The 20,725-nt window shown below is 40.6% G+C and overlaps 3 protein-coding genes across 10 annotated transcripts in view; 2 read left to right on the top strand and 1 right to left on the bottom strand.

The window, feature by feature from the left end:
• CCDC73 (coiled-coil domain containing 73) overlaps window positions 1-7,397 on the top strand; it is a 66,458-nt gene extending 59,061 nt beyond the window's left edge. The window contains exon 21 of the mRNA XM_053946884.1: window positions 7,258-7,397. Within this exon, the coding sequence (XP_053802859.1) occupies window positions 7,258-7,283 (26 nt within the window). The 3' untranslated portion in view covers window positions 7,284-7,397. The remainder of the gene's footprint in view (window positions 1-7,257) is intronic.
• EIF3M (eukaryotic translation initiation factor 3 subunit M) lies at window positions 359-14,781 on the bottom strand. Its single transcript, XM_053946886.1, has 11 exons — window positions 14,667-14,781; window positions 13,232-13,364; window positions 12,217-12,355; window positions 11,723-11,846; window positions 11,187-11,281; window positions 6,721-6,804; window positions 5,343-5,442; window positions 4,848-4,929; window positions 1,660-1,803; window positions 1,063-1,123; window positions 359-635 (listed from the first exon to the last, which is right to left on the bottom strand). Exons 1-11 carry the CDS (start codon window positions 14,706-14,708, stop codon window positions 515-517), a joined length of 1,125 nt encoding a protein of 374 aa, XP_053802861.1. The 5' UTR covers window positions 14,709-14,781; the 3' UTR covers window positions 359-514.
• Window positions 14,782-15,718: 937 nt separating this feature from the next.
• Window positions 15,719-20,725, top strand: part of WT1 (WT1 transcription factor) — an 85,189-nt gene continuing 80,182 nt past the window's right edge. For 4 of the 8 annotated variants that reach the window (XM_053946724.1, XM_053946726.1, XM_053946728.1 and 1 more), the window contains exons 1-4: window positions 15,719-16,197; window positions 17,802-17,871; window positions 18,797-19,121; window positions 20,466-20,580. The gene's annotated coding sequence lies outside the window, so the exon portion shown is untranslated. Of the gene's footprint in view, window positions 16,198-16,262; window positions 16,323-17,801; window positions 17,872-18,796; window positions 19,122-20,462; window positions 20,581-20,725 lie in introns of those variants that run through there. The other 4 variants (XM_053946729.1, XM_053946725.1, XM_053946730.1 and 1 more) reach the window with 4 other exon arrangements.

Below are 20,725 nucleotides of genomic sequence, written 5' to 3' on the forward strand. Positions count from 1 at the left end.
GAACAGAACAATCTTCTGCTCACCTTTACTGCCAAATTATTTAAATCTGTCTGTTGTAGTTTCTGTATCAGTGAGGTCTCTCACAGTGAAGGATCAGGTATGATTACAGAGATAAGGCAGCAGATCTGGCTTCATGAAGCTTCACTTCTACTGGGTCACATTTCTCTTACTTTAAAAATACTTGCACTGTCATTTTCTGACCTCCCTCCCTTCCTCCCCACACAGCTTGCAAAGAAAGGTCTCCATACTGTAAAATGAACAAAAGAAACATAACCAATATTGTCAGTTCCTTGTTGCTGATCAGTTTCTTCTTGCTGATTATGTAAGAAAATCAACAGAAAACATTTTCCCATGTTAGTTTTATTGCCTTTTTTTTTTTTTTTTTTTGGTGTGGCAATTTAGAATATTTAGCTTCTTTAAGCCAATTGCATACATTTTTTTGGAAACATTCACAAATTATCAAAGTTTTGAATAAAGTTCATCTATAGCAATATTACTAGGTTAAAAAAAATTCTTAGGTGTCTGAGAGACTGAGGAGACTGTTTTTCACTTGATTCAAATTTTGTTTCCAGGTGTTTAGAGTGTCATACAATTGCTGCCACTGCTGCTTTCCAAAAGTCCGATGTGTGCTGTGACTGGAGAAGTAAAACAAAATTGGGAGAAGGTTACTAGAGATGTCACACTCACCTAATCATTCTTCTATAGCATTACTTTATTCTCATAAGTAAATAGGAAAATTCCAGTTTTCTCTCTAGAAAGTGCTGCACTTCACCAGATAAGAGAATTCTGTAGCCTTCCCAAATATTTAAAGCAACAACAGTCATTAGTATTCTTGTCACTAGTAGGTCATTAAATGAAATGTCCTGGAAAGTAGGACTCTTTCATTAAATAAGCTAATCACATTCAGTGTGAGCTTTCATAAAATTATGATAAATAGCAACTATTTAACTACCAGCAACTGATAGGAATAATACCTTGCTTCCAGTTAGAATATTCTACAAATGTAAGTGAACTAATTAGAACACACCAAGTTCTGCAAAATGCCATGAAGAACTGTCTTACCTGACAATGACTTTCCTCTGTGTCTGATCTATTTTGCAGTACACCATCTTTGTTTTTACAGCTGCAAAAAAAATGCTGTTTTGAGCAACATTTTTATGATGGTGCAAAGGTATTAAACGGCACAAAAATGGTTCAAAATGAGATCAATACAAACATAAGAACTCAGCAGTTCACTTAACCTGTTTTGCTGTTGGTTTTAATGGTCTAGTAGGCAGAAAAGCAAAATGATGTAACAAGATGAAGGTCATGCAAGAATCCTATTGTTTGGTGCCAATCTATTAAAGCAATATCCTGTACAGATTTTATGAACTTCTCTCCCCTACAAACACATCCTGTTTTAATGACAGCAAACAAAACCAGATGACAAACCTGCAAACAATTTATTAGCCCTGTAAAGAATTACATGAGATACAGTTCCTGTCACTGAGACTGGTTAAAACACAACAGTTGGACCTGTCTTTAAACATGAAGTTGTGCAGCTTTAACTTGTAAAAAGCACAGGAATCAAAATTAATATTGTTCTTAAAATTTAACATTAGATTAGAAGACTATAAAGGTCTTGTTCATGAGCACTGTGTGCAGAACCACAGTTCTTACCATCAATGACAAATGCTTCCACATCATCAGCCCCGATCTGGAGTTCCTGCTGCATTGTGTCAAATGAGATTTCTTTATTTTCTACAGCCATTCCCATGAAAGTAAGGAGCCTCATCTTGGCCATATTGTGTTCGTGCAACAAGCCTGAGGAAAAGTGTTGATAGTTTAACTAATGATTTAATTGTAATTCATACAAATAATTTGCTTTTTGTGTTAAATTTAAAATTATTGGAAGCATATATAGTAAAAATATTTCACATTGAAATATCTTCTACTTTTCTTTATCAACTTTTCTTTTTGAGGTAAAATATCAAATCCTGCATCTGCCTTATCCTTTGCTAAAATAGCAATTTTCATTGTGAATTCATCAAGATCTGTTGTTTTTAGCAAAAATGTATTATCTACAAAAGTTTTGGGTTTTGAGCAGTAAAAACATCACCTAAACAGAATTTGAAGTGGTAAGAGTGCAAGTGAATTTTTCAGTTGCATCACCTGGAAGAACAGCAATGCAACAAAATGGAGAATCCATGGCTGATTATGCCAAGAATTTAAGAGCCTCACCACTCATTCTCCTGTGGTTTCTGGAAAATAAACCTCTCACAGTGATGGTTCTGATGGTGCCAGAAGAAAGCATTTTGCTACTGAATCTGTTTGTCCACAGCAAAAAAGGCATCATGAGGCTCATGTAAGCATCCAGCATGGCTCAGAAAAGTGCTGCTCAAAACCAGCGGAACGGATACTGAGGTCAGGTTACACCTTTTACATCACTGCATAAATGCCAACACAAGGAACTGAACCAAGGTCTAAATCAGAGACCATTTTCCTGGAAAAACACCTAGGTCAACCAAGTTAAGTCACTGAGATGAAACAAAGCATTTCTTAATCCAAAGTCCATGAGGTACCAACTAAGATCTGGTTGAAGTTTCTTAAAAATGAGTGTCACTCTTCTTGTTCTAGAATGACATTATAAACATTCCCATAGCTTCAGTAAATATGTAACTTTGGAATTTATAACACCCATACACTAGCAGGGAAGCACATTAGTGCAGGACATCATGTTGTGTTAATTAGCTGTAATTATGATGCAGGTTCCCTATTTGGCACCGATTCAACAAAAACGAGATCACCATAATTCATACGAATGAGGAGCACCAGCAACTATACCTAACTGGGTTTAATGGAACTCTACAAGCATCAAAAAATCAATTAGCACACATTAACCCTAATTAACAAATGCAAATGAGATGCTGATTAACTTTGCAAAGAAGACGGCTGATAATGCCAGATTAACTGTGGCCATGTTAGGGCGATGCAGTTGACACAGATAATGCTACTGCTGGCCTAAGTTGTCAGCATTAATAAAACAACAAATTGTAACAAACTGATGCTGCCTGGAGGAGCCTGCACTGCACAGCTTTCCTGGGCCAGCTCTAACTGGTCCTGGTCCAGGAAAGGTTACAGCTACAGCCCATGCTCTACAGCCACTGGAATCCTGTTCTAAAAAGCCTTTAAAACAAAGGTATTTTGGCAAGCTGTTTAAAAAAAAAAAAATCTCTAAAGCATGGTTAAAAATCTCATTTTTGAAAAAGATAATTTTTGAATGCTTCATCTAATAACTGCATTGTTGTCTAGAGCAAACTGCCCCTGTTTTTCAAAGCCATGGCTGAGCCACTCAGTTCCCAGCATTTCCATCTGTGCTCCCTCCAAATCTCTGCTTGTCCATTGCTCAAAGACACTGGGAGTTTCTGAGAACACCATAGAGAAATAAGCATAAGTGGAAGGTAAAGACTGTCTTTCCAAACAGTTGCACAGGTATTTAAGGATTTTATTAATATTACATAAATCTTAGATATATTGAAATTTCACACACTGAATTAATTCATGGAGGGAAGCAGAGACACTGGGAGGCAAGGCAAAAGAAACCACAACAACTGAACATAATACAGTTAATGCTACCTAGGTGTGTATTGATCTTCCATAAATTTATTCAAATGTTGGTGTAACAGCAATTTCAGCAAATACTTCTGTGGACAAGTACCTAAAAGATAAGCCCCAAACCCACTTTCCCCTGAGAAAGAAAAGCATAAGATGTCTGCATAACTAATGTTCAGATACACGTGACTAAAGATACACTTATCCTATACACACATTTACAAGCTACCAAAAACTTGCTGCTAATTTTAGCCACCAAAAAATCCCACTGGTATTTCCATCATTTTAATACCCAAAGTACCACCATTTTAAAGCTCTGAGGGCAATTACTCTAAGAATTGTATCACACTCCATTAAACAAAATAATGCATGTGTTAAAAAGCTGCACTAAACTCTGTTTTAGCAAAACTGTGGCTTTCCTCAAATGCATCCAAGGCAGTGTTTAAGTGTCATTTGAAAATCAAAGTTATAAAAAAAAAAAAAATCGTATTTTTATGGAAACATTTATTCATTACCAATATGTCAAAACCTTAATGCAGTCATAAAAAAATCTGCATCATTGAGCAATTTCTGCATTGTCACTGACCCCTGTCCTAAAAAGCTGGAATATAAAAAATGTAATTTTAATGCATGCAATAGCTTATGAACCAGTGCTCCTTTGAAACAGTCAATTACACATCAACGGGGGAGTGTCAAAGTGTTAATTACTACTCCTTTTTTCCACAGTGTGTAAATAAAGAGGGTGCTGACATTAACATTCCATCACATTGCTTCATGTGATGAAACAAATTAACTGGGACAGACTGTGGCTTGCTGGGTCTAATGCATCAGCACAGGCAGGCACACACACACAATTTGCATGCTTTATCTTACTGCTCAGTATTTGCTGTTACAAAGTTATTCATCATTAAAAAAAAATTGGCAATTTATACAAGCTGGTGGTTTCCTCAGTGCAGTTGTGATCTCTGGCCTAGCCTGGAGTATGAGTGTGTTAAAGCTTTCAGGGGGGTAGTTCTAAGAGGAAAAAACCAGTGGGTAAAACCACAGTTCTTTTCCAAAGCCTTAACCCAGCTTGTTTTCAAAGAACAAACTACAGTTAATGGCCCACTCACAATCTACAAGAAGTTATCATCAGCAAACTCTACTCTGTTTTGAAATTTCCTTGCTTCAATACATGGATTCAAACTGAATTACTCTGTGGCTTCCATACCTTAAACCATGTCAATAGTCAGGAATGCAATGGTCTGAAAACTTACCCAGGGAGTCAATGAAGTCTTTGTTGTTCTGATAAAACTTGACATAGGACGCTAGTTTAGCACTTACAAAAATTGTCAAAAGCTAGAAGATGGAAAACAAACATCAGAACAGTTTAAATATCATCTTGGTTTCCCTTTTTGCAGGCTGGACAGATATGGATAGAAACTATGGGTGTTGAACAGAAAAATAGGTGTTAAGAGCTGAAATGCTGTCTTCTGTCAATAGATGTGGGCAGTCTGTGCTGAGCTTACTTCCTTTCCCCAGACTTAAGATTTGCTACAGAACTCAAGTGAGGGCAGGACTTGTAACTGAGTTTCTGAAGCTTTCAAAGGGAAACGTTTCACATCTAATTTTAATTTTAAAGACTGTAAAAGAAAGAGCACATTGCAGCTCAGGATTACTGACACAGATAATCATTCTAATGGATTTCAAAACACACATTAAAACAAAGCAGTCTACTGTTATCAAACCATCTTAAAAACAAAGTTACTTACATCATGAATAAGTTCTCCTTCCAAAAATTTGACTGGTTTTAAGGCAAGAAGATGATCAAAGAGGAAGGTATTTGGATCCTTCAATGCTCGTACAATACATCTGATGAGAAAAGGAAAATGCTCACTTTCAGAGCAATACACATCTTTATGACTAAGAGCAACTCAATTTGTTGTTCCTTGCTTTCTAGGAAACACACAAGGGTTTTCAATTATTATTAGAAGTAACATGTGTCATATTCCAATTTTAAACTTCATTTTACAGATGGAAAAAACCAAGGAACAGGAAGCATGAAGTAATTTGTCCAGTATTCCAAATGAAATGTGCCAAGTGGTCAAACCACAGATCACCCTACAGTTTCCATCTATGCATTTACTTCCAGCACAGCCTTTGTTCCTAGAGGTATTTTTACTGTGCTCCTAAAATTTCATAGAATTAAGTTGTTTTGGAAGATTTAATTAGACTTGAGTATGTGACACAAAACAGAGAGAACCCCAACACCAAACAAGGGGCTTGGTGCAAGGCCCAGGATTTCTCAGTTGCAGCTCCAGACTAGAAGCAGAAGTGCAGATGAAAGCTTTTCTCAGCAGCACATCAGAACCTTGACTCTGCCACACCAGGACACCAGGAGAACCCAAACTCTGCATGGACACAGCCCTGGGCACGCGAGTTCTCTCAGAGGGAACAGGCTGCAGCTTGCTGCAGTGAAGTTCCCACTTATGCACAGACACTAATTTTCCAAAGGAATCATCCTGATCTTCCTCCATGGTCAAGTATAAACAACTCCCTTGAGAACTACTGCTAGTGCACATCTGGCAGAACTTACCTAATTCCTAAGACAGAACATCAAAACACATGCATTTACTCATTTTGGCCAGTGGGGAAAGTGCACTGTTATGAATCAATTTAGTCCCAGCTTGTTCAACAGGTAAGCTTATTTCTGTGCAGTTCACATCCTTGTACTTACTCGTAGAGAAGACAGCAACAATGTTTTTTCAAGAGAAAGTGCTATTTGAAAAGAATGCTCACGGTCAGATAATAAAACAGGCAAAAAGTTGAAATAAAGGATTCCAGTACAGGAATAAAGGATTTTGAGTGCACAGCTGATGTAAAGAAGTCCTTACCCAAGGCTGATCTCTCTCAGCAGTGAGCAGGAACATTCCTGTGCACACTGGAATAAACCTGGCTGTGCCTACAACCCGACCTACAGCAGACTGCAGAGACAAACTCTTGACTGAGTCAGCAATGCTACAGAAGAGGCCAGGAAGGGCCCTTGGCCTGCCAGGCCAAGGAATTCAATACTCTTAACAGTAAGGGGACCAAAATAATTTGGCAATTGAGGAAAAGTTACTTTTAAGGAAACTGGGAAGTCAGTCTTACCTGTGAGCATCAACTCTAGCCTGGGAAGCATTGTCCTCTGTGTAACTTCCCAATAGCTCCACCATTACTTTTGCTGCAGTGTCACTATAGAAAAAAAAAATAAAGTTACCTCAGGATTGCTGAAAAACTTGTTCAAACAAGATACTCAAATATTTAAATTCCATTTAAATTCCATTATGATGTTATAGGTCCAATTAAATCACACTTGAAAAAGATGCAGATGATCCATTTTAATTCTAGTGGAGAGAACAAATTAGCTGGATGTATTCTTTCAATTCTTGTTCTACAAAATGTTTATCTTCACCCTTCATTTCATTCTCTTAAACTGATTAATTACCTGCTGGTTATGGAAAAAGCTTTCTGAGCTAGGAACAGCTTTATATGGTTCACTAGAATGCTCCTCTTGTGCACATCTGGATTTAATCATTATGCAGTAAGTAGCACTGCAAAGTTTATTTCAAATGTAAAATGGCATCTCTTAAAGAATATTTATGGTCAGGGAAATGACTGTACAAAAGCTGCTCTCTTCTTTCACAGATTCTCTCTTCAAATATTCTGAGTGAGAGCTGCTCATTTTATTGATGAAATCAGGCAGCCAGCAATGAGACTGGCTGAGGCTGCTGTGAAGCTTCCAGCACTGCTCTGACAGACAGCTTTTAGACAAACAACTCCTTCTCAGAAAGGTGAGCAAACCTACAGCCTTGTCCAGCCAGATGATCTTGTAAACATCAATACTATTGCAAAGCAGCTCTGAGATCGTTACTGTGTCATTTTAACAGATTTTGATTTATTTGCACTTCACAGTTTTATCACCAACAAGGCCAGCAACCCCTGATGCTTGTTGCAAAATTTATAACAAATTATCCCACTTGGTCTAAAAGCACACACAGTTTTCCCTAAAACACTGGGAGAATAAAGTTTCAATTTGCCTTAGTGACTTAGGCCAATGGCATAAACTGCACAGGGAGGAACAAACCAACACCACATGCCCTGTGTGCTGTGACAGAGGTTTAACCCATACAGCACCACAGGGCTGAAGGGTTTCTGTAGTACAATAACAGTGTCTTTAAATGGGTACTTATTGGAACTGTCACCACATCACTGCTTGACAGCCACTCTATAGGGTGAAGTTTGTTCTCAGAGGATTTACCAGATCTGAGAGATGTGCAGCACAAATATTAAGACCTCATGGGCAACACCCAGTATCATATATAATCTGAATGCACATTTGTCCCCAGGCAGGGGCATTTTCTATAAATCCCAGCATTCCAGAACCATGTTCAGGGATACAAGCTTTAATGAAACATTTGTTTTAAAACTCCAGCATTAAAGAGGTCAGCTTATGTTTTGCCCTGGTAACCAATATTGATGTTGATGAACTGACAGTTCTGTATCAGTGAAAAAAAAAAAAATAGGCAGCTTTATATATAAGAGAAGCATCTGCAGGTAAATCAGTCTGTGACTGACTATGATTTTAGCACTGGTGAAATCTTACCAAAATTAGATGTTCTAGGAGACAAAGGACCAGTTTAATACAGGAATGGCAATATACAGGTATCAAAGAGGCTCAGCTCATGTGCTGTTCAACCTAATGAAAGCTTTTCAACAGTTGTTTTTGTGCACTTCAGAGCTGTATTACATTTTTCTGGCACTTTTGCTCTCCTAATCTTTCCCTTAGCAGCAAAAATTGAAAGCTATCACTTAACTAATTTCAAACAGTATTTTCAATTCCCTGCCTTTTTTTTTTTTCTTTTTTTATTCCCTGCCTTTTTTTTTAAGTGGGGAAGGAGTGGAACTTGTCACTTGTATTTCTAGGAAACAACAGAATGCTACAAGTCAATTACTCCCAAACTTTGTGTGCTAAAGTTTGATTACTGCAGTAAATTAGGCTGTTTCAAGCACTAATACAGATCACTGTTTTACCACAGCTTGTTGTTAAATGTGTCTCACCTAAGGTGCAATTGTGAACGTTTTTTCTAGCAAAACAGCCTGAACAAATGCTCTTGGCTCCACTTACCAGTCTAGATGCATAACTTGACAAAAAGCCAGTGAGAGCTTAAGAGTGATGGCAGGTAAAAAGAAGGAAAAAACCACAGCAGAGCATCAGAGACTTGGTGAGATGCTGGAATCAAGTCCCTCTACATTACATGATATTAAACTGAACTAAAATTAAATGAAACAATTACTCTGCAGGTGCTTGACATGCTGAGCTTTTTGCTACAAGGATTAATAGCCAGACTTGCCAGACCTGTTTGAATTTAACTTGGGCAGGGCCAAAGCTGCTGAATTCTGCCAGCAGAGACCAGCTTTAAACTGCATCAAAGTGGCTGGAAAAGGTTTGATAAAACGAACTTTCACTTGTCACAACAGGAAAAGGGACACCACACAACCTCTGCACATCTATTTTTTAGGAGCTACCAATCTATTAACTACCAATACTGGAGATCCACTGGGAGAAAGTCTATTAGCTACAGAAAACCATCTCTTCTGCCACATTGACCAAAGTTAAACAGAAATCAAGCAAAAAAAAAAAAAAAGAATTCAATTGTCTTTAAAAATCTGGTTCTTTTCCTTTGATTATAAATCAACAACAGTAATTGAGGTATGATTTTTATCCCATGCTTTTCAGTTCCCACTTATCTTCCCATGCTGCTAGATAGAGCAACATTCCTGAGTGCTACAGCTGGAATGCTGCTGTGAGTTTCCCATACTATTGCAAACACTGCCCACTGATCCAGGAGAGTGAACCAGGTCAAAGGTGCCAGGGTCACTTCTTGTTTTCTTTTCTGGAGAGAAGTGCAAGTGCTCTGAAACGCTGCTCTGCTCAGTGAACAGCTTGGACACCGAGTGCAGGAGTCACCTCTTACAGCTTTGTGGAAGGTTTTATTGGCTGTCTTAAAAAATCTTCTGTGGTTAGCAAGCAAAAACCATTTAGCAGCAAGGTTACTGGTAGCCTTAGTGGAAACAAAACCTAGAAGTTTAATCCACTGATTTGACAGCAAGACTAGCTAAAAATACTTGGATATTAGGTTTGGGAATGAAACTAGTTAAAGCTTCACAATAAATCAACAGGATGGGAAGTGAGGAAGAGCAGGAATGTTATCAGTGTGATATTTCTGAAACAAGGTAAGCAGTAAGCTATAGAAAAGATCTGTGACTAACATTTCTGAATTTATTTTGAGCATCTGAAATCTGCCATACAGAACTACCGATACAAAAGCATTTGAGTGTTACAAACAGGAATTCCCAGTAATGTAGCTCACACAGTAACTACTGTGAGGATTAATCATGCCTAAATTGAGGTTATGATCCTGCTAGCTGACGCAGCATTTCCAGGCTACAATTCCAGCAGGGCAGAATAAGCCCAAGTGTTCTGACAGGAGGAACTCTTCTCCACCTGTGACAGCTTCACACTTGCCTTTTTAAACCCCCAGCAAGGTCATGTCCCCAGGCCAAGCCCCTGTGCAGTCACACAAATGCCCACAGCAGCACAAGCACACACAGGTACCAGCAGCTGGAGGGAACAGGAACAGAGGGTACAGGACAGAACTTCCTTTTGCAGCAGTGCAAGGTTATGCAAGTGCAGTCCTGGTACCACTGTGGGTCAGCAGTGAAGGGGGCTTGATGCTGCCTCACCATGAAAATCAAAGAAGCCTTGAGAAAGTAACTCAGAAAACAGAGTGGGAGGGCAGGGGGAAGCAACACACACCCCCCACATCCCCATCCCAAACTGCAGGGACAGGTTAAATAGGCTTGAGCTGTTGTGGAACTACACCCTGAACCACTGGACATCAGCCCATCACTGCAGCCCTGGCCAGGGCAGTCAATCCACTGTATCATTTCTGTAAGATAAACTGATGACAGCTCTCAGTTCTGACCTGCATTAGTTTACAGGCACCATACACACTGGATTACTCTATGTGCCAGAAGACAGAGATCTGCCAAGTTTGTTAGATCAAAGATGCTTCCTATGATCCAGGATAATAATTCAAAATGGCCAAGCAGGTATTCTGTGGACATTAATTTCCATGACTAGTGGAAAGCTCTGTCCTGAAGGTAATGTTTACATAAAAAGACTGATTCTGTTAGCCATGATTGATAAGCCTTCCCACATCATTAAGTAAGAGATAGCACTACCATGCACTAAAATGTCAGAAGTGCAATTAAATAATAAACTTGGCATAATGCTACAATGCACTAAGATTATTATTTATAGAAATGAATAGTGTTGTTTTGGGAGTCTGTGGTTTACACCTAATTCACTACTAACTTTAATATTATTGGGAACATTGGTTTAATACAAGAGTGCTTAAAAATATTTTTTAAAAAAACCCCAGAAGTGTATTTGGATTGAATTATGGGTACAGATTAATTTTACAAGTCCTTTGAGAAATATTTTCCCTACAGATCACCTATACTACATCAAAATACAGAGTTATCTAGTATGTATGGCTTATCTTTTATACCTTTTCTTGCAGTCTACTAGGACATCATAGAGCAGTCTCAGGAGAGTGTGCTTTTTCTCTGTGGCCAGATTCCAGTCAGAAATCCATTTTCGGACCTAGGGAGAATACGAGTGAAAAAGAAGCATTCAGGAAAAGATTAAAATAGCACTACAAACACTTCTCATTTTCTCCCAAGCAGAAAAGAATTCAAAATATCTTGCACAGAGATTTCTCTTTTAGGTCTTCTGATTCTCATGCTCCCATTGCCCCTTGTCCTATCACTATCTGCCCATGTCAAAAGTCGCTCTCCCTCTTTAATGAGCCCCCTTTAAAGTACTGCAATAAGGGCATCCTGGAGCCTTCTCTTCTCCAGGCTGAACAATCCCAAAGCTCTCAGCCTTCCCTCACAGGAGAGGTGTTGCTTCTCTCTATTCATCTTCATGGTAATTTCTCTAGGCTCTGGCAATTTGTAAAAGATGCACTGTAACAGCTCTGAATAATATTTAGGTGCGACACGGTTCATACAAAGGCCACAACTTGAAGGGTCACTTAATTACCTGATCTAGTTCAGTTGGAATGTACTGGATGGCACCACAGGACGAGGCCACTTTGAGAAGGCTGCAGTACACTGTGTACCTCACAGGAGTGTTCTTGTCCATGCCATGGAAGAGATTGCTCAAGCTAAACCGCAAACAACCGACAACGGAGTTAGAGAGCTTTCAAAAAACATCACTGCTGTGCATGTCAATGTTCTTTTAAGACACACGCTGGTAAAAAGCATCTGGCAACACCTTACATCCATGAATTGTAACAGTTTCCAGTTTTGTAATCCTTTTCAGCAAAGCTGAAAACTATGCATATTAATTTTATTCTGCAATAATCAAGGAAAAAAAATAGAAGTACCAATATTTTATGACAGAAGGTAAAAAAGAGTGCTTCCTGCAACAGCCCACACTCTGATTTAAAGACATACAAGATAATCCTTCCTCTTCAGAGGCACAGTTACTTTGCCAAGCCACCACTGTCTCACTTTGCCCTGTTCAATACTTACAGCTGCAGTCTAAGAGATGGGCGCTCTCCTTCCCGAAACTTTACCAACTTCTCACACAGGTTTTCAATCAGTGCTTCTTGTTTGTCAGGTTCCAGGATAAGAAGCAGAGAGACAACGCTGTTCATCACACTCTCCACATCTGCATAAACCAAAACATACAGCTGTTTGAAACTGCAAGCAGCAATCAGTAGCTACCTTGTGCTGGATATACTTCTGATAACAGTAATTTATACTTTTGAAAGAAAATGCCAAGATACCAAGCTGGATATTAATCAGAATGTACCATAACCTGACTCAGGTGGGCTTACACCATGTAAGACAAGAATTACCACTCTAAGGTCAACACAGAACATGGTATTTGATATCACACTTACTCTGAATTCTCTGTTTACACACAGGAGAAATCAGAGGAACTCTAGGTTCCACACAGTGGCTTCCTCCTGCACATCCAGGAAACTGCCCACGGTTCTACAGTGAGAACAGTAACACCTAGTGCTCAAGCACAGTAAAACATTTCACCAGGACCACAAGGGACACCCAGACCACAGGGAAAACGTCCTCAAGAACAATGAAATATATTACAGACCCTCCCCAGCTCCTGTGGTGTTCCATCCTTTCCAAACAGAACCACACCAGTTTTGTGTTTTCTTTTCAGTCTGCCCAATTATCAGTCAAGCAAAGAAAAAGAACAAAATTCATTACATATGGAAAACATTATCTATTCCCTAAAATGACAGCTGAGCATCAAAAACTCTATTTTACATACAAGTCTCTACACCCTCATTACAAGCAGAGTCTAGCTCAGCTTCTGACTTCTTCAAAGAGTGTTCAGAGAAAGGAGGGGCAGAGTACATGCAAATATTCCATGGCAGTGATGGAAATGTGCCCTTCCAGTTTTATTAGGATGCACAGCTTGTGTTTTAATGCTACACATCTCTAAATTCTGCCAGCTGCTACTGTTTGAAACCACTCACAGCGATAAACAGCAAAACCAACAAGACTTAGAGGTGCAAACCTTTGTCATCCTCTTTCAGGCACACATCACACACTTCAATAATCTGTGCCAAGTCCACATGAAGTCCGCCTTCAGCGTTTTCTTCAGAGATTTCTGCTCCTTTGGATTTCAGGTAAGCTCGCAGTTCTGCAGCCTTAAAAAAGAGAAAGCCAACACATACTAAACAAAACAGTTGTTTTGTGAATAACAAAGTCAAAGCAATTAAATTTCTTTCAGAACTTTGTTCTGCCAGACGCTGAACCTGCTGTTCTGCCAGTGACTGAACAGGTCACAGAGCTGTTGGGCTTTCTCACAGCCTCAATGTGTCACTTACAACTGGGTACTGCACTGCAGGGCTAACAAGTTTTTGTGATAAGGACACTTTCTAACAAAGTTTTACTCTTTTACTCCCTCTGCAAATGTCAGACAAACATTAAAACCATTTAGTTGCTTCTGCACCAGAAAAGAAAAAAGGTATAAACAAAGCCACTTTAGAGAGGGCAGAACATTGTCTTCACAACAGTTACTAATCTACAGAATGGCTTGGGTTGGAAGGAACTTTAATGATCATCTTGCTCCTCACCTCTGCCATAGGCAAGGAACGTTCCACTAAACCAGGTGGAAAGCTCCATTCAACTCAGCCTTATAATGTCACGAGCTGCCTTACACTGTTAGGACTTAAACCTACACCAAGCAAATACCTTTTCCTCAGCAACAGGCCTATTCATTATAATTCAGGGCTTCACCAGCAGAACCACAACCCTTGAGAAACAAACTGAGGCCATACAACTTTTGGTACAGGGCACTTCTGACCTGTGACATTTACATCTCCTTCAGTGTCAAATCATTTTGGAACCAGAAGAAAAAGCTAAATGCCCTGGGACAAACTGTACTGAGGATGTTTCACACCAGCTACTTGATGGGGCTGTAGCAGGCCCTATAGCAAGTGAAAACTGGGCTGATGGCTTGTAGCCCTGTGTGCATTTCTTGCAGATTTCCAGTGTGTACATGCATACGTTGTGTACACATAAACACGTACGTACACATGCATACTTCAACGACACTGGGAACAAGCAGCCCCCAAAGCCAAAGGCAACAAAGCAGCAGCTCAAAGACAGAATTCCCACTTCCCGTGCCTGCAGTACCGAGAATTCCACAAAACCCAAGTAACGCCCATATGTGAAGCCGCTTTCTTCTCCTAACTAAAAAGCAGGGCTGAGGAGCGATGAAAGCGAAGCGCCGGAGAGGCGGAACATTGAAGAGGGAACTGCAAACACCGGGTTATCTTTCAGCCATTAAGTTTCGTCTGCCCGGTCTCTGTAGGGAACAGCCCGGGCGAGTTCGCGGAGCGCTCGCGGCGCGCACGGCGGGGCCCGTCCGGCCCGGGCTGCCGCCCCCCGGCACGGCTCGGCCCGGCCCCCCGGCCCGGGGCCGAGCGCTCCCCGGGGACGCTGACCTGATCCTCCTCGGTGATGTCGATGAAGGCCGGGACGCTCATGGCTCCGAGCACGCCGCGCTCCGGAAAGGCGGAGCGGCTTCCGCCACCGCGCCAGGCGGCGCCGCTTCCGCTTCCCGCGCCGAGCGGGCGGGCCCCGCGCTCCGACCGCCCCGTGCCCGGCTCGGCCCTGCCCTGCCCTGCCCTGCCCGGCCCTGCCCTGCTCTGCCCGGACCGCTCCGCTCCGCCCGGCTCGGCCCTGCCCGGGCTGTTCCGCTCTTGCCAGCACGGTCCTCCCCGGCACGGCCCTGCCCAGCACGGCCCTGCCCACCGCCGGGCGCGGCCGCGGCACCGACACCCGTCCACACCCACACACACCCACACACCCTCACACACATCCACACACACTGACCCACACACACACCCACACACACCCCACACACACACACACACACCCCCTCACACACATCCACACACACTGACCCACACACACACCCACACACACTCACACACACACCCACACACACACACACACACCCCCTCACACACATCCACACACACTGACCCACACACACACCCACACACACCCACACACACCCACACACACACACACACACACCCTCACACACATCCACACACACTGACCCACACCCACACCCACACACACCCACACCCACACACACACACACACACACACTGACCCACACACACACCCACACACACCCCACACACACACACACACCCACACACACCCTCACACACACACACACTGACCCACACCCACACCCACACCCACACTCACACACACAGATCCACACACACACCCACACACACACTCACACACACACACCCACACTCACACACACAGATCCACACACACACCCACACCCACACTCACACACACAGATCCACACACACACCCACACCCACACTCACACACACTGACCCACACCCACACCCACACCCACACTCACACACACAGATCCACACACACACCCCCCCACACCCACACAAACACCCACACACACACACCCACACACACCCACATCCACACACACACCCACACACACACACCCACACACACACACACACCCACACACACATCCACACACACCCACACACACATCCACACATCTACACACATATCCACCACACAGACCCACACACACACCCACACCCCCACTCACACCCACACACCACAGCAGTCCCCTTCCTTTCTCCCCACTTAAAAGCTGAAGTGCTTCTTGCCCAGTACTTTTCCAGGCGCAGGTCAGATACCAGCCTTCGTGCAGGTGTGTTGGGAGTGAAAGGCGTGGGGGCAAGGAGAGCAGTTCCCCACGGAGGCTGGCACCTTTTCTGCAGTTGGACTGAGCTGCTGCGCTCCTGCTGCACTGAGAGGCGAGGAGCCCTCACTCCGTGTCACCAGTGTGTTCTGAGTGTTCTCTGCTCAGTGTCACCGATGTGTTCTCTGCTCGGTGTCACCGGTGTGTTCTGAGTGTTCTCTGCTCGGTGTCACCGGTGTGTTCTGAGTGTTCTCTGCTCGGTGTCACCGGTGTGTTCCGTGTGTTCTCTGCTCGGTGTCACTGGTGTGTTCTGAGTGTTCTCTGCTCAGTGTCACCGGTGTGTCTTGTCCCGTGCTCAAAACCTAAAGTGAAAGCCAAGAAAATCAAAGAGTAGGTAAGGTTAAACGACCTCTAAAATTACCAAGTGCAACCAGTAACACAGTTAGTAAAGACCACTGTACAGAAACCTTATTTTATAAACCTGACCAAATCATAACTAAATTCATTTATTGAGTCTAACAACTAGAACAGGATTTTGAACGCCGGGTTCTGAGACTTACAGCACTGAGCACAATGAAACTGATAAAGGCCCACACTGCCTTTATTAAATGTCATGACTCTACTTTGTTTTAATCATCTACATGCTTGTGTAACTTCTAAATAATGCTTCAGCTTTTTATTTTTCCATCATATGAATCCTGCCTAATTAGTTTATTCTACTTTAGGCAGTATTTTTAAAATATTATCCCTATTGTAGCTGATTTATTATCTTTTAACCAGAATATTTTAATACTGTCTGATTCTGTCTTACCAGTACGTTGTATTTCAGAGGTCAGCATCCTGGAAGTTATAGATACAAGTCTCTCCTTTGTGTGTCTGATCTCGAAGGGGATCTGGTTTTCAGAGAATGAGTGTGTGAGCATTTTTAAAATGTAGGTGGTTTTCCTCTGGTACTGCTTAGCACAGTCCTGTGACAGTAAAGGTAACTGGGATCCATCACCCTGGGGGATAGGGCTGCATCATGCATTAGATTTTCACATGGCTTTAGGAGACATTTCAGGTGCTAAAGCACGTGCCTGCTGCCAGTTTGATTCTGGAATATTGTGCATACCTGCAAGCTGCAATGAGTGTCCCACAGATCCCATGCTGTGTCTGAAATAAATTCCTCTGCAGATGCCTAAGCTACCTCAGGGTGTGCAAATGGCCCAAGTCACACAGGGATCTCCCAAGCCCAGTGTCTATTTTTACTTAGGCAGCGTACCCAGGTGGAGACTTGTCATGTGTTATTCTGAATATATGAAAATATCCACGGATCACATCGAGGAGACAGGACATGACTCCAAAGAGCTCTGCTGAAATATCCACATATGGCCTGTTGCATGATACTTTATTTGTCCCAGAAGAATTAAGATGATAGATGATAGCTGGGGTTTGAACTTGTGCATCAGGAAGGCCACTTTGAATACAAAGGGGGCAGTATGTGTTTTGTGAAACTACCGATGCAAAGAGGATGTAGCTCTGTGTGTCACTGGAATGATGGCATTTCTGTGGAAACGAGGCCGTTGTTTATAGTGCTGGGTGCAGCTGGTGAGGCCGCTTCAGAAACGGGGTGTGGATGGGGTTAGAGCAGGGGAGGATCCCACTCCTCGGCCCCAGTGCCCTGGGGCAGCAGGTCCGCAGGGAGGGCTGCGACCGCAGGGACAGCCCGGAGCAGGAGCCAGGAGGGCACTAGGGCTGCCTGCGTGTGTGAGGCTGTGTGTGTGTCTGTGGAACGTGGGGAAGGCCTTACCACCCGAGCAAGGCTTGGCTGCTGAAGGAAAAAGAGGAATTTTGGCTGGTACTCACTGTAAATTGCTTTGTTTTGTTTCTGTAGGCAAACCGGAGAGAGAGGTGACATTCTGTCCTGTGTGACCGTGGTGACTGAAGAAAACAAAGTCCTTCAGGTGACACATCTTAAAAAGCTTTTTTTTTTTTTTTTTTTTTTTTTTTTTTTTTTTTTTAATTGAGGCAATTTGAAACCAGCAGACAGCTTTTTGAAAATAAAGGGTTGGAAGCTGATCCTCTTTCATTAAAGGCATTGATGAAAAATATCTTCTCCAATAAGGAAAGGAAGTGCAAAGCCTGTGATGGCATAATTATTCCTCTCCAGAATCCCTCTTATTTATTTATTTAATTATCTGTCCATTTATTTATTTATTATGTATTTATCAATTTTTATCGTTTATTTCTTTATTTATTATGTATATATTTATAGTTTATTTATATATATATTTATTAAAGTTTATCGTTTATTTAAAATTTATTTATTTATTCTATATTTATAATTTATTTGTTTATTATAGTTTATTTATGGTTTATTTATTTGTTCATTATATATATTAGTCATTTATTTATTTATCCATTTATTATAGTTTGTCGTTTATTTATTTATTTATTATGTATATATTTGTAGTTTATTTATTTATCCATTTATTATAGTTTATAGTTTATTTATAGTTTATTTATTATGTATATATTTGTAGTTTGTTTATTTATCCATTTATTATAGTTTATAGTTTATAGTTTATAGTTTATAGTTTATTTATTTATTTATTTATTTGGTTATTTATTTATTATGTATATATTTGTAGTTAATTTCTTTATCCATTTATTATAGTTTATAGTTTATTTATAGTTTATTTATTATGTATATATTTGTAGTTTATTTATGTATTTATTTATTATAGTTTATAGTTTACAGTTTATAGTTTATTTATTTATTTGGTTATTTATTTATTTGGTTATTTATTTGGTTATTTATTTATTTATTTATTTATTTATTTATTTATTTATTTATTTATTTATTCGTTCCTATGGTTCTCTCTGCAGGAGAGATGACAGTCGCGCTGTGTCTCAGGAAGGCCGTGCGGTGATGAGCAGCCGCTGGGAATTGCGCCCCTTTTCCCGGCGCTGATCGGGTTTGTGCTGAGTGCCCTCTGCAGGTCTTGGACACGCCGTGACCCGGGCGAGTCCCGGCTACGCCGCTGTGCCCGAGCTCTTCAGGACTCCTCGCTTCAAAGTTTCTCCCTCTTTTTTTTTTTTTTTTTTTTTCCTCCATTGGGAGGGATATTCTAGCCGACCTAAACGAGCAGAACACCGTTAAATCAGCTTTTAGTTTGAGTCACAATTACGGCATATGAGTTACTCAGAAAAGGTAAAAAAATAATTTAAAACTTCATCCGAATTGCCAGACAGCCAAACGAAATCTGTTTCATATTTAGGAGCTTTGATTAGCTTTATCAATGTATCGAAGTTGTGCTTCCTACTTATGTTTCTGTTTTCTCCCTAGTTCTCGTTGGGGCTAAAGGGAAACTGCTGAAATACCCTTTGAGCCTCTCCTTGTAAGATATGTCAGAGATCTCAGGGGAAGCCTGTTATCCTTATTCTTCCAGCCAAGTTCTGTAGCCAGAGGAACTCTGGATAACTTCAGTAACTATAGTAACTTTTGGGTGCTCATCTGGTTTTCTTGTAATCTGTAAATTCTCCACTTTTGTCCACTTATTCCCCTAAGCGTATCAGTTCATAGGTGCAGTTGCCCTGACCAGCATGTTATCTTCATTCCAGATATGCATGAAAAATTCTGACTTGAAGGAGCAAGATTCAATATTGCATTATTATTAATAGTATTAGGTTCTGAAATGAAGTTCTGCCTCTGAAAAGCATTTAGAAATTTTTTTTGGACTCTTGATACGCTTATTTTGCTGCTAGTGTAGCAGGTGTTTTTCTTAACCATTTTGAAGGAGAAATCCTAAGTTTAGAGGAAATGAGCACTCAATTATTTAAATTTCCTGAGCTTAGAGGAAGAACACTTTGCCAAACAATGCCTCTTCACTTCAAAACCTCTCCCCATAAATTATGTTAGGGGATCTTATTAAAAGTCTTTAAAAATTTCCTATTAAAAATGGTTGATTGCAGTCCAGACCATCACAGCTTTTGTGCTTTCAGTGAAATACCACAGCTGTCGCAAAGAAATATATTGTGAGACAAAAGGTTTTGTTTCCTTAACCATAAATTATTTTTGTGATATCTGAAGTAAGATAAAACTTTCACTTATGTTTGAGTGAAGGAAGATTCCAGTGATAACTTGTTCAAAATCTATAAAAAGAATATAAGAATGTAGATCTAGATAGCAAATTAGAATCAGACTTCCTTTTTGTTTGAGGAAAGCAATTATTTCTGAAGTCAGTGAAGATTATAACCAGGCATAATAGCATAACTTTGAAAAGCACTGTGCCTTTATCTCAGTAGAACCTGAAGTTTTAGGCTTTCAAGTCTGACCTTTGAGAACTCTACAACAGAAACCTTTAGTGTTGGGCAGTTTTTAAACCAAAGTTAAACAATAGGAAGTAGTCTGTTTACTAATTGTACTACATTATATTATGCTCTAACTATAATACATTACATTAGATTACAATAAAACAAATAAATAGACCTCTTTTTATACTTAAAGAAGCATTAAACAAATCGGGTTTGACCATATTTGTTTTTCTATTAGCAGATGAGTTTTTTTGCTGTGAGATTCTGCAGGAACCTACTGGGAACAGGCTGTGAAGTATTTGCTGTCAGGGCTGAATTCTGTGTTCACCCAGTCGAGGAGTAGAAGCATATTCCAGGTATGACCTGTGAAAGTAATGAAAATATGAAATTACAGCATATATACTAAAAATTATTTGTCCAAATATTTTGCCAAGTAATTCTGAACAAAAGATATATTAGGATACTCACAATTTGCTCATCCATCATTGTTTTATGGATAAA

This window comes from Vidua chalybeata, chromosome 6 (genome assembly GCF_026979565.1).
Source record: "Vidua chalybeata isolate OUT-0048 chromosome 6, bVidCha1 merged haplotype, whole genome shotgun sequence".
In the NCBI taxonomy this organism is placed as follows: domain Eukaryota; kingdom Metazoa; phylum Chordata; class Aves; order Passeriformes; family Viduidae; genus Vidua; species Vidua chalybeata.

Coding starts and splice junctions, on each gene's coding strand:
- EIF3M (XM_053946886.1), bottom strand. CDS start 14,708: ATGAGCGTCCCGGCCTTCATCGACATCACCGAGGAGGATCAG. Junction 13,365..14,666: donor ACATCACCGAGGAGGATCAG/GTCAGCGTCCCC, acceptor CTCTTTTTTAAG/GCTGCAGAACTGCGAGCTTA. Junction 6,805..11,186: donor CTAGTAGACTGCAAGAAAAG/GTATAAAAGATA, acceptor TTTTTTCTATAG/TGACACTGCAGCAAAAGTAA.